General features: G+C 40.8%; 1 protein-coding gene across 3 annotated transcripts in view; it reads right to left on the reverse strand.

The window, feature by feature from the left end:
* Positions 1–18,762, reverse strand: part of CDCA7L (cell division cycle associated 7-like) — a 42,158-nt gene extending 23,396 nt beyond the window's left edge. For 2 of the 3 annotated variants that reach the window (XM_012659436.1, XM_012659433.1), the window contains exon 1: positions 18,621–18,762. In XM_012659436.1, the coding sequence (XP_012514890.1) occupies positions 18,621–18,644 (24 nt within the window). In that variant the 5' untranslated portion in view covers positions 18,645–18,762. The remainder of the gene's footprint in view (positions 1–18,620) is intronic. The other variant, XM_012659435.1, reaches the window with a different exon arrangement.
* Between the last annotated feature and the right edge of the window lie 4,092 nt (positions 18,763–22,854).

The raw sequence follows: 22,854 nt of genomic DNA on the forward strand, positions 1-22,854 counted from the left end.
ATTTCTTTAAATCTTTTACAACTAAATTGGCTTGTCCATAAAAACATACCTGGCACTGATTATAAGAACTAACTCAAAAATGGATCACAAACCTAAGTATGAAACCTAAAACTATAAAACTTCTAGAAGAAAACGGAGAAAATATTTGTGACCTAAGGTTAGGCAAAAGAATTCTTAAGATACAACACCAGAAGCACAATATAGATATTAAAAATTTATACATTAGACAATCAAAATTAAGAACTCCTGCTCTATAGAAAACACTGTTATGAAGACAAAAGGCACAGACTAGAAGAAAATATCTGCAAATCTATAGATTTGATAAAGGACCTTTACCCAGAAAATATAAAGAACTCTCAAAACCCAAACAAATAGCCCAATTTTAAAATTGGGCAAAAGATCTAAGCAGATACTTCACCAAAGATATATGGATGGCAGATAAGCACATGAAAAGATGTTCAACATCTTAAGTCATTAGGGAAATGCAAATTAAAACTACAATGAGAGAGCAACCAAATACCTACTAGAATGGCTTAAAAAAAAAAGACAATATCAAGTACTGACAAGGATGTGGAACAACTGGTACTATTCATATATTGCCGGTGGAAATGCAAAATGGTAGGCCCACGCTGGAGAACAATTTGGCAGTTTCTTATGAAGTCAAATATACATTTACCATATATTCCAGGAATCCCACTTCTAGATATTTACCCAAGTGAAATGAAACATTCTGTTCACACAAAATTTGTATATAGCAGTTTTACTCCAAAACCTGGAAACGATGCCAATCAACTAGGAAATGGATAAACAAAATGTGGTATATGCATACAATCGAACACTACTCACCAATTAAAAAAAGAACGAAATACTAGCAGATAGTAACATTGCTCCATCTCAAATGCATTATGTCAGGTGAAGAAGGCTACCTATTGTATGATTCCACTTACATGACATTTTGGAAAAGGCAAAAACTATAGAGACAGAAAACAGATCAGTGGTTGCCTAGGGCTACAGGTGGGGGAGTGACTACAAAGAAGCAGGTGGAAGCATTTGAGGGCGATGCAATTGACCGTGGTGGTGAATACACAGCTGTAGGCATTTGTCAAAATTCATAGGCCTGAACATTAAAAAGGGTGAACTTTGTTGTATTAACTGCAGTCAAGAAAACAAAGAAAAGCATGCAGAAATAGTGGAACAACACAGATTGCCCAGAAACGGATCCTAGCACATATAACTAAAACACGATAAAGGAAACATCTCGAATCAAGGGATAAGAGATGGTGTTGTCAATAGCTGATGCTGGCAAAACTGGCTGAGGATAAAAACAGTCAATTTTGTTTTTCTCCTGATAAAATAAATCAGATGGTCAAAGAGTTAAATGGTAAACAGGCACAACGGAGAATTAACGTGCATATGCATCTGGCCTCTAAATGGGAGGGACTTTAACCATTAATGTAAAGGAGGTCAAAATGCAAAGGAGTGTATCACTGACCACATAACAACTTAAAACTTCTTACTTAAAAGAAAAAAATGGAATTTAGAAAGCAAGAGGAGGGAAAAAAAAAAAAAAAAAGCCAAACACGGTGTCTCACACCCCGAAATTCCAGCACTTTGGGAGGCTGAGGCAGGAGGATCACATGAGACCAGGAATTTGAGATCAGCCTGAGCAAAACAGCAACATCTCATCTCTACGAAATGAAAAAAATTAGCCAGCAGTGGTGCCACTCACTCACCTGTAGTCCCAGCTACTAGGGAGGCTGTGGCAGGAGGATTGCCTAAGCCCAGGAGTTTAAGGTTGCACTAAGCTATGATGATGCCACTACACTCTAGCCTAGGAGACAGAGCAAGTCCCTGTGGCAGAAAAAAAAAGAAAAAAAGGAGGGGCGACCACAGCTAGACTTACTCAAAGGCACAGAGCTCATTAATGCTCCAACAAAAAACATTCCCAAACATCTAAACAGGAAAACAATCTGTTTTTTCTAGAACATAACTATATATTAATTAGTATGCAGTATTTACTTCAATCAAAAAATATAAACTCAATATAACACCAAAAGCACAAGCAACAACAGGAAATAAAAATAAATGGAACTTCATCAGAATTAAAAACTTTTATGCAAAGGACATTATGAAGAAAGTGAAAAGACAACCTAAAGAATGGGAGAAATACGTGCCAATCGCATATCTGATAAGGATCTACTATTTATTAATAGAACTTACAACTCAACAACAAAAGATTGTTTCTGGGCAAGATCCATTTCTGGGGAATCTGTTCTTACAACTCAAGAACAAAAAGGCAAACTCAATCAAAAAATGGATGAGGAACTTGAATGGACCCTTCTCCAAAGAAGATAAACAAATGGCCAAGTACATGAAACAATGCCCAACATCACTGGACATTAGGGAAATGCAAATCGAAACATGCAATACCACTTTACACTGTCTAGGATGCCTTCAATCCAAAAATGGGTGGGAGGGGGGAGGAAAAAAAACAAGTGTTGGTGAGGACACAGAGAAACTAAAACCCTTGCACATTGCTGGGAAGAATGTAAAATGGTTTAGCCACTGTCAAACAGTTTGGTGGTTCCTCAAAAAGTCAAACACAGAATAACTATGGGTCTTGCAATTCTCCTCTTAGGTATATAATCAAATGAACTGAAAACAGGTCTTCAAGCAAATACTTATACACCCATGTTCACAGCAGCACTACTCACACCAGCTAAAAGCTGGACATAACCCAGATGTTCACCATAGATGAAAGGTTAAACAAATTGTATACACACGCGTGCGCACACAAAATGGATGGACTGTTATTTGGCCATAAAAAGGAACGAAGTACTGATCCATGCTACAGTGTGGGTAAACCTGGAAACCATCATGGTAAGTATGAGAAGCCAAACACAAAAGGTTGCATAGCACAGGTTTCAATTTATGTGAAATATCCAAAAAAGGTAAATCCATGGTGACCAAAAACAGATCAGTGCTTGCCAGGGACTGGAGGAGAAAGGAATGGGGAGCAACTGCTATTATTAATATAAATAGGTACAGGGTTTCCTTTTAGGGTGACGAAAACGTCTTGGAACTAGGGATGGTGGATATACAACATTCTGAATGTACTAAATGCCACTGAATGGTTTTCTTTAAGATGGCTAATTTTACATTGTATGACTTTAACCTCAAAATTTTTAAGAGTCTAAATTCATTACAATAATTAAAAGTCTCATCCTTATTCCACTATTCAAATGTGCTTATAATTATGTAAAAGCAGGCAATGATTTACCAAATACTGTGAATCAGGGGTAGTGCACAGCTCTTTCCCAGGTGGCGGCAGTCTGCTTTATCAGCGGTGAGCCCAGTGCTGGACACAAGATAAAACTGCTCCGTAAACTGCCTTCTAACCAGCCTCGCTAATTCCCAGAGCTCCCTCTACAGGCCTGTCTCCACACAGCAGGTGAGGCCTCTAAATTAAATTCCCCCTACCCTCCCCGGCACTGATTCCCATCACACTCACAGTAAAGCCCAACATTCCCAGCACGGCTCCCTCTGGGACCTCATTACTTTCCACGCTCCACCTGCTCAATGCCCTCCAATGATAACAGTTCCTGGGCTACTGCCTGAAGGGAGAAGCACATTTCTGTCTGGGGGCCCCTGCCTACCCCATAGATGGACAGAGGTGGTCTCTACTTTCAGGTCTCCCTGCTCAAATGTCTCCTCATCAGTGGGACCTGCCTCTCCTGACCACCCTTTCTAAAACCAGTACCCCTAGAACGGTTACCATTTCTAGCCTTTGCCCTGTTTTTTATTCAATCCATCTATTATTACTTGGTAGTAGATCATTTTAAAAAACAGTATTACACATTTATTGTCTGCCTCTCCCATTAAAATTAAGTCATGCGAACACCATGAGGAGAGGAACTTCAGTTTGCTCATTACTATGTTTCCAAAGCCTGAAACAGTGGCTGGATAGAATAAGAACTCAATTATTTGCTGAATGAATAAAATGAATACATTTATCAAATGGATAAAAAAAATTACTGTCATATGTAGGTAGTCATGCAATAGGAAAAAACTGTAATGCTACACATGAGAATGTTATCAATGATTATTTTTGGACAGTGAGATTATGAAAATAGCACTGAGTAGCAAAGAGCATTTTAATGTCAGACTATGTTGTTTCCAGTCATGACTCCACTCAGAAGCTGAGTGACCATGGCCACGTTTCCTCATTGCAAATGCAGAGAACTCCTCTGTGGTGATTATGAGGATTAAATAAGATAATACATGTAAAGTACTCAACAGAATGTCTGGTATACAGTAAACACTCAACACATGTTCTTAATAGTCACCGTTAATTTTTTTCTTTGTATTTTTCTGTATCTTACAAACTTTTGGCAATTTATCAAAAAAAGTAACCAGAGAGTCACATCAGCAAAACGAACTCAGAAGCTCCAAGGCTTCATCCCCCTCCCAGAGACATAAAAAACAACTAGAAACTGTCTGAACTAACCTTTTAGAAGCTCTGAATAATGGTCAAAGATCTACTGCAACCAAATGAGTGCCCAATCAAGAAAAAGTCACCTTCGAATGGTAGAAATTTTCATGGCATTTTTACTCACCCTTGTTCCACTCTCTCTACAATACAGTCTTGCTCTGGAAGATGCAGCAGCCCAGTTCCCTTCCTCAAACCAGAATGATTCAGTGATTGCAACATTCTAACATGTCAGGGAGCTAACTGAAACATTGGTCCCTACCTCACCTAACTCACAGCACAGGTGGGGAAAAGCTGCAGCCACTATCTCATGAAATCTGCAGGGGAACTAGAGACCTGCAGATGCCTGGAGAGAGATTATGGGTAGAGAAATGCAGCAGACTACATGAGGCCCAAGGAAAAGCTGAGGTGAGACTCAAAAGACATTAAAAAGAAGCCATAAATATGGGGGAACTGAAAAAGCCACACATAGGCCCAGGCTCAATATGCTCAATGTGCTCAGAAAAGATCTGAGATCTTAAGTTTTCAGGCTCAGAACATGTCCACTTAATCACTGATGGACATTCCTGGCAAAGAACCAGTCTGCAACGACTGGAAGAGGTGGCTGTTTTCTCAAATATCTAATTTTCAACAAAAGACGAAAGGCATACAAAGAAACACAAAAACATGGCCCATTCAAAGGAACAAAATAAATTAGCAGAAACTGTCCTTGAGGAACACTGAACTTACTGGACAAAGACAACTACCTTAAATATACTCAAAGAACAAAAGGAAAGCACAAAGAACTAAAGTGAATCAGGAAAATGACATATAAACAAAACGAATCAACGAAGAGATACAAATTATAAAAGGGAACCTAACAGAAATTCCGGAGCTGAAAAAATACAATAACCAAATTGAAAATTTTACTAGAATGGTTCAAAAACGTATTTGAGGTAGAAAATCATCAAATTTGAAGGCATTTGAAAATACTGAGTCTAAGGAGAAAAATAAAAAATAAAAAGTGAACAGAGCCTAAGAGACGTCTTCAAGGAGACCAATATGGAATCTCAGAAGGGGTGGGAGAGAGTGCATGAGAAAGAGACGGATTATTTGATGAAATAATGGCTGAAAACTTCCCAAATTTGATGAAAGGCATGAATACACTAATCCAGGAAATTCAATGAATTCCAGGTAGGATAAATTCGAAGAGAACCACATAGAGACACAGTATAATTAAACTGATGAAAGACAAAGAATCTTGAAAGCAGTGAGAAAAAAGCTACTTGTCACATATAACAGATGCTCAATAAGATTATCAGCTGACTGTTCACAGAAACCTTGAAGGCCAGAACACAGTAGGATGATATATTTATAATGAAGTGCTAAAGGAAAAAAATCTGTCAAATGAAAATTCTTTATCTGGCAAACAACTGTACTTCAAAATGAGTAGAGATTAAGATATTCCCAGATAAATAAAAACTGAGCAAGTTCATTACCACTACCATTAACAGAAAATAATAAAGGGAGTCTTTCATGTTGACATGAAAGGTCACTGACAGTACCTTTGTTAAAGCCACACAAAAATATAAAGTTCTCAGGTCAAGGTAAATACACTGACAAATATAAAAACCAGTATTATTGTAAATTTAGTTTATAACTCCACTTGTTATTTTCTACAGGATAAAAAATATTTACAAATCTGTGTCAGTGGGTACATAACACATAAAGATGTAATTTGTGATGCCAATAACATAAAATGGAGGAGGACAGAGCAGTATAGGAACAGAGTTTCTGTATATGTCATTGACATTAAACTGGTATCATTCAAACTAGACTGTCACAACTTTAGAACGTTACATGTTATCCCCATGGTAACAACAGAAAAATGTATGTGTAGAATACACAGAAAGGGATAAGAGTCAAAATGTGTCACTACAAAGAAATCAACTAAACTCAAAGGAAGGCAGTGATGGAAGAAATAAAGGACCAAAAAGGAGACACATAAGACATATTTTTAAAATGGCAAAAATTAAGTCATTCTCTACCAATAATTACTTTAAATTTAAATGATTTAAACTCCACAATCAAAAGAAACAGATCGGCAGAATGGATTCAAAAATAAACCAAACCAGGGTACAAATATATGCTGCCTACAAGAGACTCACTTTAAATCTAAAGACATAAATGACTCAAAGTGAAAGGATGGAAAAAGATATCCAATGCAAATAGTAACCAAAAGACAGATGGAGTGGCTATATTAATATCAGACAAAATAGATATTAAGTCAAAAACTGTTTAAAGAAAGACATTACAGATTGATACAAAGGGTCAATTAACCAAGAAAAGATAATAATTATAAATGCACCAAACGTCAGAGCTTCCAAATATACGAAGCAAACACCAATAGAACTGAAGGGAGAAATAGACTGTTCTCCAATTACAGATAGAGACTTCAGCATCCCATCTTCAATAATGAACAGAACAACCAGACAGAAGAACAATAATAATAAGGAAACAGAGGACTTGAACCACACTATAAACCAACCAGGACGAAAAGGCATGCATAGAACACTTACCTAGTAACAGCAAAATACACATTTTTCTCAAGTACACATGGAAAATTATCCAGGACAGACCATATGTTAGGCCACAAAACAAGTGTGAATAAATTTGAAATGATTGAAATCATATAAACTATCATTTCTGATCACAATGGAATGTGAAATACCTTGAAACAAATGTATATGAAAACAAAATGTACCAAAACTTACACGATGCAAAGCAACACTAAGAGGGCAATACATACCAGAAAATACTTATAATAAAAATCATCTAAAATCAACACATGAACTTCACACATTATGGAACTAGAAAAAGTACAGCAAAGTAAACCCAAAGCTAGCATCAAAAAGGAAATAAAGATTAAAGCAGAGATAAATTAAAACAGAATATAATAATAAAGATCAATAAACCCAAAAGTTCACTCTTTGAAAAAAAAAAAAAAAAAGAGAGAGAGAGAGAGAGAAAACTTACTAAAATCAGAAATGAAAGTGGGGACATTACTACCCATTTTACATAAATAAAAAGGCTTTTAAAAGAGTACTATGAACAACTGTATGCTAACAAATTGGATTATCTAGATAAAATGGGTAACTTCCTAGAAACATAACCTACCCAGATTGAATTATAAAGAAATAGAAGATCTGAATAAACCTATAACTCGTAAGGATTTGACTCAGTAATCAAAAACCTCTCAACAAAGTAAAGCCCAAGACCAGATGAATTCTACTAAATATTTAAAGAAGAATTAACACCAGTTCTTCTCAGACTCTTCCAAAAACCTGAAGAGGGAACATTTCCTAACTCATTCTATTACATGAGGCCAGAAGTACCCTGATACCAAAGCCAGATAATGACCCTAACAAGAAAACCACAAACTACTCCTTATGAATACTGATGCAAAAATCCTCAACAAAATACCAGTGAACCGATTCAGCAGCACAGCACAAGGATTATACAAGATGACCAAATGGAATTCATTCAAGGAATGCAAAATAGTTCAACATATGAAAATCAATTTAATGTAACATATTATAGAAACAGAATAAAGGCAGAAAAATGATCACCTCAATTGACACAGAAAAAATATCTGACAAAATTCAACACCCCTTCATGATTTAAAAAAAAAAACAAACCCTCAACTAAGAATGGAAGGAAACTTCACCAACACATGAAAAAGCCACAACTAACATCATACTCAATAGTGGAAGATTGAAAGCTTTTCCCCTAAGATCAGGAAAAAGACAAAAACGTCTGCTTTCACCACTTCTATTCAACATAATACTGGAAGGTCCGGCCACAGCAATCAGGCAAGAAAAATAACGAATAAAAAGCATCCAAATAGGAAAGGAAGAAGTAAAATTTATCTCTGTTACAAGATGACATGATTGTATATGTACAGAGCATTATAGATTACATAAAAAAAGTTGTTAGAGCTAATTAACAAATTCAACACTGCAGGACACAAAAATCAACACAAAAACCAGTTGCATTTCTACATACCAACAATGAATAATATGAAAAATTTTTTTAAAAAATTCCATTTCCAATGGCAGCAAAAAATACTTAGAATAAGCTTAACCAACAAGGTTAAAGTCTTATACACTGAAAACTACAAAACATCACTGAAAGAAATCAAAGAAGGCAAATAAGTGGAAAGATATTGCAGGTCCATGGACTGGAAGGCTTACTATTGTTAAGATGACAATACAACCTGAAGCAACCTAAAGATTTCATGCAATCCCTATCAAAATCCCAGTGATGGTTCTTGCAGAAACAGAAAAATCTATCCTAAAATTCACATGGAATCACAAAGGACCCTAAATAAACAAAACAATCTTGAAAAAGAACAGTATTGGAGGACTCCTATTTCCTGATTTTAATACTTACTACTAAGCTACAGTAACCAAAACAGTGTGGTCTTGGCATAAAGACAGACATACAGACCAAAGGAAGTGAATAAAGAGCCCCAAAATAAATTCTTGCATATATGGTCAAATGATTTTTGACAAGTGTGCACCAAGACCATTCAACGGCAAAGAACAGTCTTTTCAACAAATTTTGGGGGGAAAACTGGTTATATCCACATGCGAAAGAATCAGGGTGGACCCTTACCTTAAACCATCTATAAAAACTAACTCAAAATGGATCAAAGGCCTACATATAAGAGATAAAACTATAAAACTCTTAGAAGAAAACATAGGGGAAAAGCTTCATGACACTGGGTTTGGCAATAATTTCTTGGATATGGCAACAAAAACTACATAAACTGGACTTCATCAAAATTAAAAACTTTTGCCGAAAAGACACTATCAAGACCACTAAAAGCCAACCTACAGAATGGGAGAAAATATATGCAGATCATATATCTGATAAAAGATTAATATCCAAAATATATAAATGACTACCACAACTCAACAACTACAAAAACCCAATTAAGAAATGGGCAAAAGACTTGAATGAACATTTCTCCAAAGAAGATGGCCAATGAGCACGTGAAAAAATGGTTAACATCACTAATCATTAGGGAAACACAAAACAAAACCACAATGAGATATCACTTCACACTCATTAGAACGGCCATCATCAAAAAAAATAGAAAAGAACTAGTGTTGGCAAGCATGTGAAAAAAATTGGAATCCTTGTGCACTGCTGGTGACAATGTAAAATGGCACAGCCGCTGTGCCAAACGGTATGGTAATTTCTGAAATAATTTAGAATTACCCTATGACCCAGCAGAATTACCATATAACCCATCACTTCCACTTTTAGGTATGTACCCAAAACAACTGAAAGCAGTGACTCAAACAGATATTTGTATCCCAATGATTGTTCATTGCATACCATCCATCACTCACAATGGCCAAAAGGTGGAAACAACCAAAATGTTCATCGATGAATGAATATGAGGAAAAAAAATGTTGTACGTACAAGTACATATAAAAGTATTATTCAGCCTTAAAAAGAAATGAAATTCTAACACATGCTACAACATAGATGAACCTTAAACACATTAAGTGAAATGAGCCAGTCGCAAAAGGACAAATGATGTATGATTCCACTTATATGAGATACCTAGAATAGTCAAATTCTCACGGACAGAAACTAAAAGAGAGGCAACCAGGGGCTGGGGGAAGAGGTACCGGGAAGTTATTGTTTAGTGGGTACAGAGTTTCAGCTTAATGATGAAAAAGGTCAGGAGACAGCAGTGATGGTTGCATGACAATGTGACTATATGGAATTGCATACTTAAAATAGATAAAATAGTAAGTTTTATTATGTATATTTTACCACAATAAAAACCTCCCAAAAAGTAATGTTATTTTTAAAAGAGAAAATAGAAGTGGGGAGAAATTCCAGATATGTACTCGTACGGGGCTTAGAAGAGCTATTCAGCAGATGAGTAGCCTTTAAGCTGGAATTTTGGCAGAGATCCTAGGAGTGAAGTGAACCAAACAACGTGGGAAGTGCTGCCTAACTTCCTCTTCCAGGGAGCTCAGCAGATAAGAAATGTGTAGCCAATGTTAAGATTTCTCTAGACTCTAGAGACTGATTATCAAATTGGACAAATCTTGCTACTGGCATTTTGGACAGAACAATTGCTTTGTCCCATGGGACTCTCCTGTCTGCCATAAGATACTTATCCCTGAACTCTAAACCACTCAACAGAAGCATTCCCTTCATCCCCATCACTCTGACAATCAAAGAGAAACCCACATATTTCTATCACCACCACTACCATGACCTCGGTTCACCCACATGACAACCACAGAGTGAGTCCAAAATTGAACTATGAGAGTCTTGGTCTATCTGTCGGGGTACCCGTGACAGGTTATAAAGCAGTAGCAAACAAGCGCAAATCGCAATTAATGGCTTAAAAAGAAAGATTTCTGTCTTGTTCATATTACATGTTCATCATAGGCCAGCCAGAGTCTATTCCACGCTGTCCTCACACCAGAACCCGAGCCGACAGAGCTACTACTATTTGAAATGCTGGCAGGTACAGCGGCAGAGGGAATGAGATATGGCAAATAACAAGCTGGCATAGAAAGAATTCCATCTACAAGTGAAACATATTATTTCTGCTCATATTTCATTGGCCAAAGCAAGTCAAATAGCCTTGCTGGTTCCAAGGAGCCAGGAAAGTGCAACTCTCCCATTTACCTGGAAGGAAAAGAATCAGAACATTAGTCCAGAGCTCTGATGACTCCCAAAATATCCCTGGGAAGTGTTCTGTAAAGTTGAAGAAGACACTATATAAATGTCAGTTATTAAAAGAGTATAGTAATACCAGTACTACTATGCCCTTCCATCCATTCAAGAAATATTAATTAAGCACCTAATACGGGCGCCATTTACTAAACATATATATGCGGGACACCATGCTAAGATATCTGATGAAAAAATAAGTCACAGGTGATAGGGTGAGAGAGACAATATTGAAACGATTTCTATGTGGTGCAACTAAGTGTCAACAGGGAAGTCCAGGTACTCCAGAAGTCCCCAGGGGGGCACCTGACCCAGCTGGGGGGAAGGTAAGGAAGACTTCTAGGAGCAGTGACATCAGTCATGTCAATACAGCTGCAGGATGGAGTGACCCTGGAGAAGGGCTTGTCGTAGGTGCACAGGCGGAAGCATGAATCTGGAGGTGCCTGTCTTTCGGAGGAGGCAAGTGTCCCTGTGCTCACTCCGGACAAGCACTGAACAGATCCCCACACTGATGGGGGGGGGGGCATGGAGGGGGGAGGATCTTCTGCATCCCACAGCCCAGCCCTGAAAGCCTTTGTACAGGGACCCTCTTGACACACTTCTGCCCTGCTGAGAGCACTCACTGCAGACCACGGAAAATGAGCCTTAACAACCTCTGGGACGCCGGCCATGCAGGCTGCTGACACCACTTGGCTCTTGGCATTGTACCACAGTGAATGACACACTCACATTCACTAAGAGTACATCCTTTTTCGGTGCTAATTACAACCACTTAGTACCACAAAGGTCATGAGGACACCCAGATGTTCTTTTCAGTGACTTTTTGAAGGCAGGTAAAGGGAGCCCTAGGTAAGAGGTCACGAGCACATTTGGGAAAGGCTGGAGGGAGCCCCACTGGCTTTCACCACTTTAATAAGTGCCTGGGAGCAATAGTCAAGGGCGGGGGAGACAGTTAAAAATAAACAATGGTGTTAAATATACTTTTTCTTAACTTTCCTTTTTAAACCAATGCTAATGGAAAACAAGACACTAGAAATTTTGCATTAAAAATGTTCTTAGGGATTTCAGTATCAACTGAGGTTTGATTTTTTTCCCCCCATTTAACTGCCCTTCATGGTCATGGAGGTTTAAATTAAAGATATTGTAGGGCAGGAGTGGAGGAATGTGAGGGAAATGTCCTATTTCAGGATTTATTGTAGGTATGATTTCTAAATTTTACACTTGGCAGTTCCACACTTCTCCAAGCTGGGAGCTCAGCGACTGCCAGAGGGCTTTTAGGATCATAGGTGGGACAGGGAAGGGAAATCCCTGCCCCAGAGTCGTTTTTAATTTCATTTTTGTATTAAAATAAATAAAAATATATCATGGGATAGAATGCAAAACAGGCATGACTTTGAAAGACAAAACTGGAGATTTATGAGAAAATTTCCTACCCCCTCCAGGCCTCCCAGGCAGGCCCCAAATGGCTTCCAAATTTAGTTCAACAAAAAAAATTTGCGCAGCTCTGGGACAGGACATTCCCGCCCATGACAACTCATACTTCCACTCAAAACCCATGGACAGCCCTAAAACGAGCATTTCGTTTTTAATTCAACAAATATTTAACACCTATATGCCAGGCCCTTCACATAACGCTGGATAATTATCATTTTGACCAGCCACACGGTTTGGGGTCACCAGTCACTACCCTGGGGAAAGCCCAGGGGCCCTTGTAACAGAGGAGGACATCTGCCAGGAGGCAGCAGAGGGGGTGTCTCAGGGTTTATGTCAAAAGATTCAGACCTCCAGGGTTTGCTCGCAAGTGTAAGGCATCCTCCAAGCATATAGGCCCCTCCTGCATCAGAGGCTTAAAGATGGGGGTGCTGCCCAAAGAACTGCACTGTTCCTATGTAGGGTTTGGGGGAACAGCAAAAGGGTTTGTGGGAAGGGATTCCTGGCCCACACCCAGTCCTAGGAAACTGGTACAACTGGCAGGGCACAAGACACTAGGGAATCTGTTTCCTACATACCTGGCAGCCTGGGCTGGCAGGAAGCACAGACTCCAAAGACTCATGCTTTGGGATTCCACATGTTATTTTTTAAATGTTTTACTGAAGTGCAACATACAAACAGAAAAGCACATGTATCTTAAGTATACAGTTTGGTGAAGTTTGCCAGAGTGTACCCACCCTTTATAACCAGCACCCAGATCAGGAAATACTTTTCCTTTGCTCTTAGAAACCACTTTATAATGGGTGAACCACCTTCTGTTCAACCTTCAGACATCCAACCTCCAATGAAAATATATTTTCGGGAATGCTGTCTAGGAGACTATAGTTGAAGTAAGCAAGACAAAAGAAGGCAACTCCTTTCAAAAAGGGACTCATTAGCCTGAGCAAGAGCAAGAGTCCATCTCTACAAAAGGGAGAAAAATGAGCCAGGCGTGGTGGTGCTGGTGGGGTGGTGGCGCATGCCTGCAGGCCCAGCTGCTTGGGAGGCTGAGGCAGGAGGATCACTTGAGCCCAGGAGTTCAAGGTTGCAGTGAGCTGTGACACTGTAGCCCAGGCCTCAGACCAGAGCAAGACTCTGTCTCAAACAAACAAGCAAAACCAACAAAAAGGGAACATTGCCACATGGGAGGGGAGCTCAGGACCCGGTGTTCCCGCTTCCGAGTCAACTTTCACAAATTCCCAACAGCCCTAACCCGCAGGCACTTTCACTGCCTGTCCACGGGCACGTTCATGGGCTTTCTTGGTCTTCTAGGCAGCCCGATGGTGGTAGAGAAAGACCTCTCTACACTTTCCCCCAAACTAAAACATTCTACCAGATGCTCTGAGCTCAGTGAAACACTAATTGTTTCATCCAGTTCTCATGAGCCTTGACTCTAACCTCAGCAAAAACGACTTTCTCTCACTTAATACAGCACAACAAAAGGGGCAATGTCCTAGGAAAACGTGTCGCAGGTTCCCATCCATTGAAAATTAGGCACATTTGTAAGATATTAAATACATCATAAACAGTAATTACAAAGTCTGGACTCTGACGCAAGCCCTAAGATACATAGTATACCACCGTGAGACGTTTAGGACAAAGTTCCTTTAATAAAGAAAAAAATGTTTTCATCAGAAAATACGTACATAAACTACACGTCTACTCAGCGAAACACTACAGTCACTAAAAATGAAAACTGTAAAGACCTCCAGGCGACTCGATAAGTGACAGTGCCCACGAGCAATCACACAAAGGTTACGAAAAACGATGACTGTACTACAGGCGAACACGAAATGGAAATGACACACAAAGGAGGTACAGAGAAGAGCAGGGCAGACAGAACAGTGACACAACGTTGTCTCTACGACACAAAATTCACATAAAAGTCATTCCTATGAAGAAGCTTTGCAGATCTTATTCATATTCCCAAGCTGACTTTTATACAGTATAAAGCATAATCTGGTAAATTCCTAAGAAAGAACCAGACCAGCTGCTCTCACACTCCATCCAGCCCTTCTACTTAAACAGGTTATACGCAGCATGTCCTTCATCATCTCAGTAGCACCGTGAGTTAGGCAAAGATTTCTATCCTCAATTCTTTTAGAGAAAGAGTTGTGACTCGACAAAGTCCCACGATTCCAGTGGCAAGAGCCAGGCAGTGACTCTGGGGACTGGAATCCTAACTGAGCTTCTTCCCTGTAAGTTTCCCAGAGCAAATTAGTCAATGTAACCTTTATCTTTAAAATGCAGATAATACTACCTACTTCACAGAACTATAGTGAGCATTAACTCTGACAACTTTTAAGTCCTTAGCACAGCATGACTTTTCAAAGAAGGGACAGTTTACATTCCTTGGGGGAGAAAAGGAAAGCTCTTAAGGTCTCCCTCCCTTCACCCCCAGGCAGCCTAAGTCCCCACAGCACAGAGCAGGAGCCAGCTGAGCTCTGGCTAAGGCAGGAGGAGGCAAGGAGTTCAAGAGTGGCCTTCTGGTGAGGAGTGTGGGGAAGAAGAGTGTTTTCCGTGTCTTTGTTCTTCCACCACAACTAACAATAACTAGCACACAGCAGGTGCTCAATGAACATCTGCTAAATGGACTAACCCAGTCAGAAATCTCTGTCCTCAGCTGATTGCAAAAAACAGGCAGCATCAACTATTCCTTTGACCTAAAACTCTGGCCCCTTATTCTGCAAGAGTCCACAACATATTTCTGTGCTGCCTACAGGGCGCTAGCACTTACTACTACGGAAGATACATTTTTCTGAGTAATAACTTCAGCTGAATTTACCAAATATGCCTCTGAATGGTCCACTGCTTTTCATAAACAAAAAGAAAATAAAATGGTTCCACTAATATTTTCTTATCTCTATCCCTACCTCAAACAGCCTGTATCAAATTCCACTTTGGTGACTAAAGCTGGAAGTCTTTTATAAAACAAAACTGTATGTTGGAGGTAAAAATTCTAAACTATAATTCCAAGAGCATGCTAATGAGTAAAGGAAAACCCTCAAAAGCAGTTTCAAATTAATATGCCTGGGCTATTCTATTTGAATGGCTTTATTGAACTTTTTTGCTAATTTACTCTAACATTCACAAATTGTTTTAAAGTCACACTATCTCATGGTTTTCTGTCCTGTGTACCTGGATCAGAATTGCTGGGATCTAAGGTTTTCCTCTGAGAATTCGGCTCTACCATGGGTGGGATGGTCAGCAGTGCACAGAAAGAGTGACTGAGTGGCCTTTTAAATAAAGGACTATTACAGTGGAAAATCATTGTCCTTCCAAGAAATCACAAACGACCTTTCTCTGTGACCAGCTTCTGGAGCTCTGGGCACACATTTTAAGCCACAGGATCAGATGGGAGCACTTTGCAGCTATGAGGTCAACACCAGAAAAATTCCCCTTTACCCCTTCAGTAGCACACTTGTGCATATTCATGAGAACACTTAGCATCATTTCCTTCTCAAAGAGTCTGTCCTGCACCCTGGAGCTGGAAGACAGTACAAGGAGGACACTGTCATTCAGTACCTACCAGTTTCTCTGTGAGGAAGCTGAGGCAAGGTCAAGCACCAGCTCCAGTGAGCTGCACTGTTGAGAGCTCTTAGTAAGGGATCACAACCTTGTCTTTAGTAGGTATTATTTGTCATTCAGTACAAAAACACAAAGACATAGTGGTCAGCCCAACAAGACTACAGCCCATGGGAGCCATAATCACTGTCAGAGGACATCAAATCCAACATACTGGTGGGATCGTGCAAAAGTACAGACTCATAGCTCAGAGTGTAAAGGAGTGTCTCTTCCTTGTTCGCTTATTACTCATTAACGTCAGGCCTAACCTGCTTTGCTGAAACACCTTTCTAGCTCTGTGCTTTCCAAGGGATGGGAATTATATTTACTGCACTGCACGTATGAAATTAAAACCCACTGCACACTGAGTTGAACCGTATTCAGTATGTAGTAATGCCGATTCAGGTGGTTCATCACACTGATTTATTCATAAGGCTAGGGGATAGGGTAGAACCACAGGAATTTAACATCTTGCTGTGCCTGAAATGCTCATTAAGTGCTCTTATCTGCAGTCACCTGCCCACTCCACAGAACCACTCTCCACTAATTTAAAGACACTATAATCTGCTCACATTTAAATTATGAACAGGAACATTTTCACTGCAAAAATTATCACATATCTTAATTTGCACTGCCAATTAGGTCTTTAGAAAAGAAAAAAAAAAACCTGATCATCTTACATATAGTAATTTGCCCTAATTGGTGCATAATGGGTTGGATATAATTTGTGGGTTACCCCCCCATGGTAAACAGTTTTAACATTTTAGAACTACCAAAAATTAGCCTCATTATGTGGCAGTAAAATGTTCACTTGCAACTACACATTCTGGGACACTTTTTAATGTCCTAAACATGAATTATGACTGTCAGTAGAGGAAGTGTAAAGACCTCTCCAACAGAACAAGTTTCAGGAGTGATACATTATCAAGATACAGTTTCCGATGAAATGCACAAGGAGCTCCAATCTCCTTCTCGAGGTTTGTTTTTTTAAGGCCTGGATACGCAGAAACTCCTAGAAATATAGAATGCCAATAAGTGGTAAAGGCTAATAAGAGAAAAAAAGAAAAAAAAAAACTAGCCCTGTCTCAGTCCTTAGGCTTGCTTTACTATTTGTTTTCCTTGCTTTTAGTATCTTCCCTCACTGTAGGAATTTTTCAAATACTCCTCACAAACATCCACAACAATAGATTTTTCCCAAACGACCAGGTCGAGGAAGGCTTTCAGAAATTACTAAACGGCCAAAGTGACCGTGAGTGGCTTGGTCTTTAATTTGCCGCCAGACTCGGGCAGGTGACAGCGGCCAGTGCTTTGAGTCTCCCAAGGCCAGGGGCCCCGCCTCCACTCCCGGGCCCCAGCACCCAGGTGGAGAAAAGCAAACACCAGTCGAAGGCAAGGTGGAAGCAGCGGGTCCAGAGACTCTCACAAAACCAAGCGGAAAAAACCCCCAACCCTCTCACAAAGCATCTCTGCAGCTCCCACAAGCAGCAGCGTGGCTGCTTCCTTCCCTTTTTAAAAGTTTTATTTTTAGTTCTTTTGAAAAGTGTTCTTATTGCTTATCTCTAAATAAGAATGTACGTCCATTACAAAAATTGAGAGAAAAGCTTTTTGAAAAAGAGAAAACTGAAGTCACGGTCACATTCCCAACCACTCATTGCAATGTTTGGGAAACTTACTCTTAAGTGTTCGTTAATGAGCTTTAAAGCCTAGTTAGGCCCATAATGCGTAACAGGGTTTGTGCTGTGTGTATGATTTGGGATCTTGCAGCTGGTTTTTTAACTTGGCCTAATGACGTTGCCGCTCCACCCCCCCACCGTTGGTTACAAATTACTTGAAAACACTTATAAAGAATTCTAGAATATTTATATTGACTGCGAAAAAGCTGAAAGAAGAAAAAAGTTCTAGAACAAACACGAAAGCCATACCTTTTAACTCCACTATCAAGTTGTACTGGTCTCTCAACTATGTTTTTTAGAAAAACTACATTTTTCTTAAACTTCATTCCCGAAGGAGGGGCGCACAAAAAAGCCCCCACCCCGGTCTCTCCTGCGCTGCAAACGCAGGCGCTGCGCCCTGCCACCTCCCCGCCTGCACCTCCAGGCAGCCACCCGGGACGAAGCAGGGCGCCTGGCTGGCCGCGGGTGTGTGCGGGGGCGCCCGGCCTCTGCAGTCGGGTGGCACAATCGTGACCCACTGCGCACACCTGCAGGCGCGCCCACTCCGGCGTTCGCGGGACTGGGCACGCCCGATCCACAGCGCCGCGGCCAAGGGCCACGTTTCCAGCCCAAAGCCAAGAGGAGGGCCAGGGCGCAAAAGGAAGGCAAGCCGTGGGCGCGTCCGGGACCCTCACCTGGTAGCGAGTCGCCACTTCCATTCTTCCTAACGAGGTTCCAGCCTCCTCCTAGCGTGCAGCCACGGGAACCTCGCTCGCCACCCGCCCGGCGCACGGAGAACGCCCCGCGGCCGCACAGCCAGCGCACCGCGCCCGGAGCTGCGGCGGGCCCCAGGAGGGGCGCACTCGGCGCACGGGACAGGGGGAGCGCGTCGCGCCGCCCACTCGGCGCCGCCTCGCAGGGCCTCGTGGCTCAGATCACGGACCCAGTTTCACGAGCAGTGAACTTCACTCCGCAGGCGGCACGACAGGGGGCTGCAACTGGGCGCGCATGAGGCCGCTGCCAGTATGGGGGCGCCAGGGTCCCCCCTGCACTGGAGACAGGGAGTGGAGCCGTCCGGCGGGGTTTCGCGCGGGAGAAATGAGAAGAGGCAGTCCCAGCGCAGCCTCCAGCTGGCACGCCCGGTACGCGCGCCGGATGCTCGCTGGGTTTATTCCAGGTCGTGCCCTGGAGCGCAAGCCTCGGCTGGAACGCGTGTCTGATCCAGGAAAAGATTTTAGGGCTGCTTCGGGGCTTGTTTTGTTTTGTCCTTGTAAAGGGGCCAGGTTCTGCCGCCTCCCAAAACATTTGCCACAGGGTTCACTTTGCAAAACAGGCAACCCAGTTTTCTTTACCAAGGCCCGGGGTGGGGAGCTGCAAACCCCTCTGAAACTTTAAACGGCCAATGCCCACTATACCATTACAGATTAAGCCTCCACCCCCACCAGAGAGAGAGTTTCTAGAGGTCAGGAATGCTAACTAATTTAGCAAATATTGACTGAGCACCTAGTATGTATGGGGCACTTAGTTAGGCCTGGCGAACACAAGGGTGAACAAAAAACAGGCCCCTGCTTTGTTGGAGTTTACGGTCTGGGAGCCAGTTACCAACATAATGATATGACTAAATGTAATAAGGATGGAAATAAATGTAATAATAATTATGTAATTTTTATTAATTTGATTTATTAACTTGATTGATAACACAAATAATGATAAACGTAATGATACAAATAAATGTAAATTTGAACCGATGATAGATGCCCTGAGGAAAAAATGTAAGTGGTATTATGATAGTGTAAAATTGGCAGTTTGGCAGAGGTCAGGCAAGAGTTCGTAGAGCTCAGTTATGAAGACTGAAGAATTAAGTGGATGGAGATTGTGGGAGGCTTGAAGTAATTGGAGAGGATGGTAAATGAAGTCCTGAAATCAGAGCAGGTTTCTGGACAGTGTTGAAAGCCCATTTAGAACTGTGGTCGTGAGTTCATAATGGAACAGCCCCTCTCAGCTACTTGGCATCTGACTCCCCTGTTTTCTTTGTTGAAAGAGTATGTGAAATTGACCAAACATTTACTCAAGCTTGAAGAGAAAACATCTGGGAACAATCCTCTTTCCCTCCTTCATGAGTTCAGCAAACGTGTGATGTGCTGCCGGTGTTCTACACCCTGTGGTGGTCTGACCGATAACACATTGTCTGATTTAAGAAAATGTTTTATTTTCACTGGATAATATAAATTATTGATTATAGACAATTTCATTTTTTTGATGCTTTAGTTTTCCTCCACATACAATATCTCCTTGAATCCTCTCAACATTCTTTCAGATTCTTACTGTCCATGCTTTTAAAATAAGGAAACAGAATCTAAGAAGATACATTAAGAGAAAGACCCCTGCCACCCTGCGAGTAAGTGACAGCAACAGACTGCCAAACTGGAAACAATTCCTTATGCCTCCAGATACAACATTCTTTCCATTTTTCGTTACTTTTTTCCTTTGGCTGCCAGGAAGCTCAGAATGAAAATTTAGCGAATCAGAGCTCTTCTTCCTCTTCTTTTTTTTTTTTTTAAATAGATGTTTCCCCATGAATCAATGATCTTATTTGCATTTATTTCTTTTCATTTTAGGTTCCATCAAATCCCTTTTGGAAAGGGAGTATAAATTTGAAGTAAGTTAGATTTTGCAAAGCACTTGAAGCAGCCTAGCCAAGTTATTACTATACTTGGAAACCTGTAAGCTGTTTAGCCTTTCTGCTTTAGAAATTTGCCACAACCAGCTCTAAATCTTTAGATGGCAACCTAAAAACTTTCTTCCTTTGCCTAGCAAAGCCTGTGTATTGGAATGGTACTTAGTAATTGATTCTATAGTGGTATGTTTTGTTGTTAGGCTTTGGTTGCATTCTGTTCAAGGAAATCCCTAAGGCAGCAGTCCCCCTTTCTGGCACCAGGGACCAATTTCATGGAAGACAATTTTTCCACAGACCAGGGGATGGGGTTGGGGGGATGGTTTTAGGATGATTCAAGCACATTACATTTATTATGCAGTCAAATCTCTCTGCTAATGATAATCTGTATTCGCAGCCACTCACCAGCACTAGCATCACCGCCTCAGCTCCACCTCAGATCGTCAGGCATTAGATTCTAATAAGGAGTTCGCAACCGAGATCCCTCGCATGCTCAGTTTACGGTAGGGTTTGCGCTCCTGTGAGAATCTAATGCTGCTGCTGGTCTGACAGGACGCAGAGCTCAGGTGGTGATGCGAGTGATGGGCAGCAGCTCGCTCACCTCCTGCTGTGGGGCCTCATTCCTAACAGGCCACTGACCCACTGACCACTACTGGTCTATGGCCAGAGGGTTAGGGACCACAGCCCTAAGAAACCATAAAATTTTAACATCACACTGTGATATGCTTTTTACTAGTGGTTTATTGATGGGATGGATAAAGTGTGAGCACTGGGTTTCATCATGGCACTGCAAGAATGAGTGTTCCTTCCCAGAAGCAATAGTATACACATTGCAACAGAGAAAAAGAAGACATAATGTTTGCAACTTCCTTTAAGAAGTCTCTGTCTGGAAATCTATGCTTGTTTGCCTTTGAGAGAATAAAAGAACTTGGTCCATAGTACGTTCAACAAAATAAGAAATTTGTGATTAGAAACTGAAGGAGTTAAGAACATGCCACCCCAAAATATGCTGCTCTGGTATATTCACTAGTTTAAGTTAAAACACTTAAAAAACAAACAAACAAAAAAAGAAAACTAGCAGGTGCAAGATCATCACTCTGACCTTCATTCTGTTTCTTAAAAGCCAGAGATGACATTTCCATGTGAAAGATGCCCTCCCTCCACTAGAAGGAAAGCAACACTCTTATCAAAGACAGGAAATTGAATCTGAGGGAAATCTTTACAAACAAACCTTTTTTTTTTTTTTTTTGAGACAGAGTCTCATTGTGTTGCCCAGGCTAGAGTGTCGTGGCATCATCCTCGCTCATAGCAACCTCAAACTTCTGGGCTCAAGCGATCCTCCTGCCTCAGCCTCCCGAGTAGCTGGGACTACAGGCATGCGCCACCATGCCCGGCTATTTTTTCTATATATTTTTAGTTGTCCGATTAATTTCTTTCTATTTTTAGTAGAGACGGGGTCTCGCTCTTGCTCAGGCTGGTTTTGAACTCCTGAGCTCAAACAATCCTCCCGCCTCGGCCTCCCAGAGAGCTAGGATTACAGGCGTGAGCCACCGTGCCCGGCCCAAATCAACCTTTTTAAACTAACCCTTATCTTCTTAGTCATTAACCATCATAGCATAAGCCCTTTGCCTTATCACATTTTCACAGTTTACTACTCTTTGTTCAATTCAGTATATAAAGTTCAACTCTAACTGTGTTTTGGGATCTTCAGTTCCTTATGAAGGCTCCCCCGCCACATAAAACTTCTACTAAATAAATCTGTATGTTTGTCTTCCGTTAATCTATCTTGTGTCAGCTTAATTCTCGCGCCCAGCCAGAACTCAAAAGGATGGAGGTGGAGTTTTCCTTCCCTTACAGAGCAATTGTTGAACCTGCTTTAAGTGATGTGAGTTGTGATTGGATGTCAACTCTGGCCCACAATTTTTGCTCTGTAAAAGAAGTTCAAATATCTCTAGTTTGAACTAGTAGCTCTGCCTTCCTCACAGAGCTTAGTTGGTGCCCCGCATAACTCAGCCAAGGATTGATACTTGGCAGAGAGTGGGAAGCAATGTGGGTGATATCTGAATACTGCTTAGCATTATAAAGTGACAGTAAACAAGATGACATCCCTGATTGTTCTGTATCTCTCATGCTCTCTTGAGACTTTCATTTCATTGTGATTAGATAAGACCTAGCCTCAAAGGGGGAGACATCCCTCAATTTGAGACATTCAGAGATAAAATTTCCAACTTGTTTCAGAATAAAAGATCTCAAAT

The sequence above is a fragment of the Propithecus coquereli genome, unplaced genomic scaffold, assembly GCF_000956105.1.
Source record: "Propithecus coquereli isolate 6110/MARCELLA unplaced genomic scaffold, Pcoq_1.0 Scaffold61, whole genome shotgun sequence".
Lineage (NCBI taxonomy): Eukaryota > Metazoa > Chordata > Mammalia > Primates > Indriidae > Propithecus > Propithecus coquereli.